This window comes from Alnus glutinosa, chromosome 3 (genome assembly GCF_958979055.1).
Source record: "Alnus glutinosa chromosome 3, dhAlnGlut1.1, whole genome shotgun sequence".
NCBI lineage: Eukaryota > Viridiplantae > Streptophyta > Magnoliopsida > Fagales > Betulaceae > Alnus > Alnus glutinosa.
Window position 1 is genome coordinate 14076210 of NC_084888.1, and position 9586 is coordinate 14085795.

Here is a 9586-nt window from a genome sequence, read left to right on the forward strand (position 1 = left end):
TCATGTGTATTATTACTCATTAAGTCGTGGACTTATGCTTATATCTTTTTCATCTATGAAATATGTGTTGTTTTATAGTTGGACTACCATTAGATGTCAAATTTTAGATGGACCTCGAGGCTGATGCAGCCGTTTGGCGTAGTGATATCGATCCGATTAATGTTTGAGGATTGATTACTGGATTTTGCAGGTCGTTCATAGTAATTAGTACTTTTGGATGATGTTTTAGGCATAACGTTTGAGGCTCAATTGTATATTAAGGTTTAGTTCGGATCCTTTATATCAATGATATGTATAGTCTGATTTCAATTAATGTGATGACTCTTAGTACATGTTTTGGTTGTAATTATTAATGTTAATAGAATATCTTATGTTTCTCCTGCGTAATATTTTTTTTTTTCCTTAGGAGTAGAGATCCCTAAGTCTCCTTGTGGAATGCGACTGGGAGACAAACTGAAAAGTCTTTGGAACTTAAACGAATAAAATTAAGAGTTTAAGATTTGGATCGATCAAATTTATGGGACTCAAAATGGTTCGTTTGCAAAGGTGTCTGGACAAGGAAAGGTTCGTCTAGTAAGATTGCAAATTTGGATCAATCAAAATTTTTGCTATGTGATTTTACCCTAGCCAACTTTAATCAAATAACCACTTCTTTCTCTAGTCTATACAAGCATCATAAGTTCATAACCCACGACCTTGGCAGAGTTAAGGAGGTTATTTCTCTAGTCTATATAAGCATCATGAGAGATTTATGATTCGAGAGCCTTCATAGCCTATTCTCTTTTGAGTGTTTTTGGAAACCATTCAAAAATTACGAAAAGAATTTAGCCATCAGAGTTTCGGGATTGGAAGAGGAGATCAAGTACAAGAATTGTCTAGAGATTCTGGAATAGCTATTGCGGTAAAGGGCAAGTGGGTCAATTGTCTAGTACAAAGGTATGTCAACTATAAAGGTTTTGTAAGTGTGAACAAATTGTACTTTTGAAGAGTTTTTCAAAATGTTTTCATTTCATCACCAAAATATTTGTGTTGATTGTTTTAGTACTTTGCTTAATTTTGGTATTCTAATATGTGGTGTTTTAATTAAAAGTTAATAACTTTATTATTGTTTTTTTTTTTAGAATAATTTTTATTATTGTTAAGATTAAGATATTCATTGTTTAGCAACTTAGGGTCTAAACTAGGGATAAGGATCTCTTACAATTTCAAATAAATTGTAAATTCTAAAATTACGTGAATTCAGGTTGATCCTTACATCGAATTGCTTGAAAAATGCTATTTGTTAAAAAAGATAGTATTTTATCAATGAGAATTATATATATTTTCATCACATTTTTGCGCTTTATGTTGAAGAAAAACTAAGCCAAAAGTTGTCCTTTGGTTTTCCACAAAAAGAATTGTCTCTTCAAAAATAAAGAAGAAAGCTTTTTGGAGGAAAATTATTTTAGGCTGTCTCGATAACATTCAACATTTTTAATAGATGGGCATTCTTCAAGTCGTTCACTATAAAAATGGCTTAAATTCACGTAATTTTAGAATCTACAATTTCTTTGAATTTGGAAGAAATCCTTATCTCTAAACTAGCGATTTTCACATTATATGTAAAGGACATGATTAGTCATGGGCATTAGTAAACAAAGTGTAAGAGCATTCCTAGTACCCTCACCAAAATAGTTTTTTAACTATTTTGGTGAGCTAATTTGATGAAAATCCTGAAAAATCACTCCCAGCAGCCTCACCATTTAAACCAAAAAATTTTGATGACTGAAATTACTAACCAAATTAGATGAGGCATTTTCACTCAACAACCCACTCACCAAATTTTGTTTCACCTTTCTCTCTCACATGATTATCACATTTTTTTTTTCCTTTTTTCTCTCATTTTCTTCTCCAATCTCCCATCTCTCACAGGATAATGTCATTATTTCAAGGATATGAATGATTTTTTGTAAAAAGATTATATAGAGAAAAAATAAATAAATATGAAAAAATTATTATTTAAATAGAATAGTGAATATTGACTAGTTAAAATAGTGAGGCTGCTGTGGGAATTTTAATAAAGTGGTTCACCAGAATAGAAAAAAGTGATTTTTAGTTATTTTGATGAGTAAAATTTGGTGAGGCTACTGAAAATGCTATCGTTAAAAGCTAATTTAATTGAAGAGCTTGACACTAAGGGATCGGAGGCAATTAAGCATATACTCATGATTACAATACATAGAGACATAATAAACATGAAATTTTTTGGATAACACAAAAGGGTTGGGGAAAAATATAAAATAAAGCCCTATCAACCACCAACTATTTTCAATAAAGCCGCACATGGTGACAAGCGTAACACTTTGATTCATCAAATTACCATTTTGTGTCAAATAAGCCCTTTCATTCGCCTTGGTCGTAAGGTTGGATGGAAAATGGTCAGTGTCTTTGCACGTGACCACTTTTCTGTTATTCTTCTCAAAATACAAATATTTTCTTAAAACAAAAACAAAAAATAAATTAAAAAAAAAAAAAAAAAAAAAAAAAAAAAAAAAACAAAAAAGAGAGAGCAACCTATGGGGTCTCAACCACCCCATGAGGAGTGGATCGTCATCGGGTGCTTCGGCCACCCAAAATGAAGGAGAATGGGGTGGTTCATACCAAATTTGGAGGTGGTTTGCGAGTCACCTATGTTTATATATATATATATATATATATATATATATATATATATATATATATATATATATATATATATATATATATATATATATATATATATATATATATATATATATATATATAAAGTTAAGTTTTTTAAAGGCAAATTTATTTATTTATTTTGAATGAAATAAGCGCATTTTTCAGGATTTTATTAATCGAAGTGGGCACATGATCACTTTTCCAACGAGACTGACAGTCATCTCTAATGGAGTGGTTTATTTGAAAAAAATTGTAGTTCAATATATCAAAGTGTCACGTCTTTCATTTTACAGGGCTTTATTAAAAGTTACTGATAGTTAATGGGGCTTTTTTATATTTTTCCCGAAATGTTATATTAAAGGAGTTATGTTCCATTTCAACATGCAAAACTCGAAGCAAGTTAGTACCCAATCTCCTTTCTTATGTAAACTCTCATATAATCGATCTCCAGTAATTGAAACATAGAAGGCAGATGTGTTTCATGTTCTATATATATTGTTTCAAGGCAATGACTAGTGAGCCTAATGTTCATTATAGTGTACAAGAGTCAAGAGACAAGACATTGCACAAAAAACGTTTCTTCGTTTAAAACAAAAAACGGCATTCTTACTGTCAGCTCAAACTATGCTAAATTGCGACACAGATATTCGACAATTTACATGTGGTTGCTGCAGAATAGCCCAAACAAAATGGTGGGACAGCCGGACAGGAGGACATATTCCTTGCCAATCATACAATATTGGATATAAAGCTGCAATGGAAATGACCAAATGCAAGTGTTACTCATGCATGAAGAAGACCAAGCACCTACTCGACAGCATTCTACTATCTTGTCATGTCATCACGAAGGATCAGCAAACATTAATCATGGAGTAGCAACCAATATAGCTAGTATCTATCCTACAGCTGCAGACTATATATATAACAATGGCACACAATGCAGTAAAGGAAAATACAGCCTTATTATTCAATCATGACAACCCCACAGGGAAAGATCTGCTCATGACAATCACAGCTGTACGTACAGAATATCACGTATTCATTAATTTCCTTTGTAATCAAGTCTGTATCACTGCATCGATAACTGCACAGAACTTGCATATCCCTTTCTTTATCCTACTTACCTTATTGTAAATCAATAGCTCCAACTGTATATAATGGAGTGTACATCACTGTGTAAATTATCAAGTAAAAGATTTATCTGCGATTCAACTTTTTCAGTAACTTTCATGTATTACTTTCATAATTCTCATATGTGACATATTGATTACGCGACTCTCCTAATTCTGGTAAGTTACATATTGATTATATAATTATTGCAGTGCATTTAAAGGCGATACGGCAGTGTACTGGGAACTGTACCAACTTTTTATACCTTAAAAATTGATTTGATACAAACTTAAACTTGAAGGATGAATTCAGTAATGGTTTTGGTAAAATTTTACCCAACAAGGCCGGATTTTAGAGCCACGAGATGAGCTTGTTTGACATCTTGAAAAACTTAAGCAGTAATGGTTTTGTGTAAGAGAATAAAAAATTTGGCCTGCAAAATAATTCTCATTTGTTATGCCACTTTTAGGAAGAACTGAAATATGAGTGATTCGGCCCATAGGCCCATCCTTTGTGCCCAGATGGTGGCGTGGGCTTTTCAGTTCTCAGTCTGACCCTTGTGTTCATTTATTTTTAGCAGTTTTTACAAAAACATGCATCTGTCTGATTGATGAAGAAGATAATTCAAGATTTTCCCTTGTAACCATTCCCTCAATTGAAAAAAAAAATGAGGAAGAAGAATATAATTCAAGATTCTGAAGCTAAATGCAAAATACTTGTCTATTAATGGGATCAAAAGAATAAAAATACAAGAATCTTGAAAATTTTGAATCATTAAAAAATAACTTTGTTTATTTAAACTAAAGTTGTGCTAATGAGCTTTATTTTATAGCATACAAAGCCCTAACTTAAAAATGTGCACACAATATTCTACATACAAATTCTTGTGAACGGTCATGTGCACCTCAAAAATCTGATAGACTAATATCGAAGTCGATAAAATGTGACCAAAGTGACTCCTGGTTCCCCTTCATATTGACACACTATTTGGAACCCCTCTACATGTTACACCAGGCCCCGAGCTCGGCGCAAGGAGCTCATATGGTAACACCCCAGCTCCACACCGATTCCTAAGGCCACTGTCAAGGTTCCTCCTGTCAATCTCTTTCTCTATCCGTCTGATCTCCGCCGAGAACTCGTAAAATGCCTCAACAATTTGGGCATCACCGGACCAAGTTGATGGTTGTTGTCTCTCCCCGAGGTACTCCTCGTCGGGCGAGTGGGTTGAAAGAGTGTCAACCACTGCCATGAACTTGGTTGTTTGTAGTACACCAGGCAATGCCGAGAGGAAATATTTTTGTGGATCAGCAAAGAAATTAGCATACTCGGGGTCATTTTGATCGGGTATTAATCTTCGCATTAAGGGTGGACGGTTTGGCACGTATCCGCCATACGGGTACTGCCCAAAATTAAGAGCAGCATGCTGTGCTGATGCTAGCCAGATGAGGGTGGTGAGGATTGAGACCAGATCATCAGCGTTAGCCAATGTCGGCCACCAGCTTTCGTGGCAAAGATCGCCATGGCCAACATTGACGGACTCGGAGTACCAAGCTTGTAGCTCTCTGTCGTTGCAAATTAAGCTCGAATTTGGGTAGTAGCGGTTCACATAGGTGCGCACCCAGTTCTCAAGTGCAGACCAGATTAGGAGCCCATCTGTGGCATATGGGTAGTCTTCGATTAGGAGCTTTAGACCATGTGGCTGCGTTGGGTCAGGCACTGCCATACCCCTATACAAAGAAATGGAAGATCTCCCATTAGAATCATACACCAAAGCGAAGCAAAACATAGAGCTATATAGTGTTCCAGTCACTCAAATATACCTGCGAATAAGATCGGCTGGAAGGTTTTCCATGTCAAAGCGCCAAAAGCTTTTATATGCTGCGGCACTTATCTCCATGGCATAGCGACCAGGAGTGAAGCAAGACTCGATGACACCATCAGCATTGATTAGATTTTGGCGGGCCAAGGCATTGATCTCCAATGTATATCGCATGTGAGGGTCTAAAAGCTTGAATATGGGGTGCATCGCACTCATATGCCTGTGTGCAGCCAATATGAAGGGTTCGAGGGCAGCGTGGGTACGCAACCTATAGATAATAAGCACACCATTAATCTCAGTTATATGGCAGTTGTATAGCAATCTACTAAATAACATTACTCTTATTTATATGTGTGAAAAACTCATGCTTACCAGTGGTTAACGAGTTGGTGCACCCCGGCATCATTGGAGCAGGAATGAGCCTTGGCAAGCTGCCACATCCAATTGGTAGTTGCATCCACTGCAGGTGTAACTACGCGCTTTGATCGAGAAGTTGGTCCAGAAAGAGGAAGGCTAAGTTCTATAGCAATGGGCTTAAGAGTCCCAAGAGGGGTCAAGAAAAATATGCTACGAGTTGCATAAGCCTTCCGGCCATCAAGAGCATTTATCCTGTCCAGAAATGGAAGGTAAGCATCATGGTGATCCACTATAAACAGCTTATTTTCCTCCAGTGCCTGCTGAACTGTCATGCCATTTATATAGCCCAAAATATGTTCTTCTTTCAGTGCAGACTCCTGGGGACCATAGATTTCAGGATCAAGCTTGCTCACAGGAGGGAACACCTTAAGCCTCTCAATACTCACTGGATTGATCCCTGCAATTGCTTGCCGCCCAAATTCATCGTCTCGCAACCACGCAAACTTGTCCTCTGCACAGTGAGAATTAAATTTCAGATGCTGAATGTCTATAATGGTATGCATTATTCCATAGTCTAGCTTCCAGACAACCCAAAAGAGAAGTGTTATTTAGTGACTGCTATGACTTCCCAGTCGTGGGCCTCGTGGCAGTAATAATCAGCCCCTAATTTTTCTTTTTCAGTGTCAGTTGTATCGTATAACAGTCTACAAAATAACCCTTCTCACCCAAACAAGTTCAAATTCATAACAAACAAAGAAAATGAAAAGGTAATTGATACTCACTGGAAAGTATCTTGGGGGTATCATATTTGATAAGTCCCCTATTGGACTGTTGCATATTGCTGACAACCTTAGGCAATGGAAGCTTCTTTAGGAGTTCATCTTGTAACCCTAGTTTAAGGAGGACACCTTCACTGTAGAGGTTGTCGATTTCTGAAAATCCTTTGAACTCGTGGTTATCAGCCGAGATGCTGGCTTTCAATGATGGTATCAAGTTGTGAAGCACTGCTTTAAGCCTCCCAGCAGAAAATGAGTCCTGCTTTGACTCCTCAAATTGTTCATCTCTAGGCACGTACATTGGCAATGGCTTCTCAACCCTGCTTTCTGCCTGCATATCTGAAGCATATGAAACATAAAATTAGTTAATGATTTGCCTTTTTTTATTTATATAAACATATATAGAATTATGCACATATCCAAACTATGCCTAAAAATAATAATATATATATAGGGAGATAGGAAACTAACCAGTGTCAGTAGGAGGCCGGCCAGTACGACACCGTCTAGGATATGGAATTTTTTCACCTCCAAGAGTTGGGCGAGCAAAATCAATTCCCCTATCTGGATTTCCCAAATCATTGTACACATCAAAGTCGTATATCCTGTCACATAATTTTCTGGCTCCTTTGCCATCGCCCCTTATTTCTCTAAGCTCTTTTTCTCTTAACGATCGGAGCCCTGCAGGCGTTTCGCTTGGTAGATATGGCTGCTCAAACGAAATATGTATCAAAATAAGAGTTAGAGTGCGTTTGACATTTCGATTTTGCATGTTAAAAGTAAGATTTTAAATCAAATTACAGAAAATATATTATTTGATAATATGTTTTTCAAAAATTGCAATTAAAAAATTAAAAAAAAAAAATCTGCATTTTCAAATTATAGGCAAAAGGGTACATTTTTAAATCGCAAATATATATAAGCTCAAATTGTGGTACACAAAGAAAACAAGTAATAATAATGCTCCGTGGTCGTTAGTAGGCTCAATTTTTGGGCCCGTAGCCCATCAACAATACAAACAGACTGAATTCATTTGGATATGGTCCCTCGGTCCAAGAGAAAATAGAAAGATTTGGGTTGGGTCAACCAAAAATAATCTCAGTTAAGATCTTCTTTTTTATTTTATTTTTTTTATAATTATTCATTTTTGGTTGGCGTAGATCTTCAAAACCAGTAAGGGTCCACACCAACGCTACCATGGAAAAAAATGAGATTGAAATTAAATATATAACAGCATGCCATGAATTATTCAACTTCCTCGAAAGCAAAAAATACAGAATTCAAACATCTGGCTGCCATTTTCAGACAAAAGATTTTTTTTTTTTTTTTTTTCTTCGTGCTTTTGCAAAGTGGAAAGAATCAGCGAAAGAAAAGTCTAGAAAAAGGAAATCTACCTTATTGGAGAAGAGTATCCTCTTTCCAGGATGATCTTTCCTAGATTGCACCCACGAGTTGCAGAAGAAGTGGACTGGACCACAAGCAAACCCTTCAATGGTGATAGTCTCCAAGAAGAATTCCCTTTGGTGGTTGTTCGACACTGTGATCGCTCCGGGGACACCAAAACTAGAGTTGACCATAAATTCAGCAGTGTAATTAACCCTCTCTGCTTTCACATTTGATTTCTTTGACCAGTCCCTTAGCCCAGCTTCATTGCTTCTCTTTGGAGCCTTTGTTTCTGCAACACAGCCAACACAAACCATTAATTCAATGAATATTGATGACAAATTTGAGGACCCAAAAGAGGAAATCCCACATGAGAAAAAGATTTTTTTGTACCAAAACCAGAGACGAAAGGGCTGAGAACCGAGAAGAATAAATAAATATTTTGTCTGATTCTGACACAGAAAGAAAGAGAAAAAAATAGGCTTACTTGGATCAATTTCAGTGCTGACAAGCTGGAGAACAACATTCCTCCCTATCTTGTCAGTGAAAGCATCCAAATGCTTCACAATCGAATCCTTGAAGTCCTCCTTGCTCTTATTCCTCACCGTCACCACGGCTCTCACCTTAAGCTTCTCTGTTTTATCTGAAGGCACAGGCGGAGGCAGAGCTTTCTTGACCAAATCCTCACTGATAGCCGCCACAGGACCCCTCACGACCTTCCTCAAAGGCACCGCCCTCCTTTTCTCCAAAGGCAGCGCGAATGGGTTAACAACGAACTTGTTCTGCTTCGTCAGAAATGAAGACCTGTCAATCAGAGAAACACCCATGATTTCTTTAGCCATTGCCATCTTGATTTCTTTCTCTGAAAACTCTGTTTCTTGCGGCTGGCTTTGTGCTCCAGGGAGGAGGGGGGTAAGCAATAGAGGTAGTTGGTATGCTTTTGGCTTTGAGGAGAAAGGGCTACTTGCTTTTATATATACGTGTGAGGAAACAGGGGGAGGAAAAAAATGGGCGTCATGGGCGGAGATCACCGTCCACACGTTTTCCAAAATTTCTACTCGTGAAATCACTGGGTGTTTTACTCTGCCTCTTTTTCGCTTTCTTTTTTTATGTTGATGTTTATACGAAGTTGAAGTTCAACCAAAATGGGCTGCCGAGTCAAAACGGGCTTCAGAGGTCCAAGTAAACAACGCGGCGTGGGCTGGGGAAACCGGATCGAAGGTGGTATATATTTTGAGACAGGACATTTTTCTCCTTTAGTTCTACTGAAATGGCAACCTTATCTCTCTGCTTGTGAAAGTCCCATATTACTATATCGATTTCGGATCGAGATTCGCAGCGGTTCGAATTGAGTGAGTAATATTAATATACGAGAGAGAGTTATACAGATTCACTTGTCGAAATAAATATTTGATTATTTAATTATTTAACAAATAAAAAAAAGTAAGTTTTATTTATA

At 36.9% G+C, this 9586-nt stretch overlaps 1 protein-coding gene across 1 annotated transcript; it reads right to left on the minus strand.

Moving 5' to 3' along the window:
- Positions 1-4494: 4494 nt before the first annotated feature.
- Positions 4495-9086, minus strand: LOC133862524 (linoleate 13S-lipoxygenase 3-1, chloroplastic-like). The gene is made up of 7 exons (XM_062298356.1): positions 8615-9086; positions 8139-8419; positions 7216-7453; positions 6751-7083; positions 5984-6479; positions 5613-5879; positions 4495-5519 (listed from the first exon to the last, which is right to left on the minus strand). The coding sequence occupies exons 1-7, from the start codon at positions 8973-8975 to the stop codon at positions 4763-4765; spliced, it is 2733 nt and encodes a 910-aa protein (XP_062154340.1). The 5' UTR covers positions 8976-9086; the 3' UTR covers positions 4495-4762.
- Positions 9087-9586: the final 500 nt, after the last annotated feature.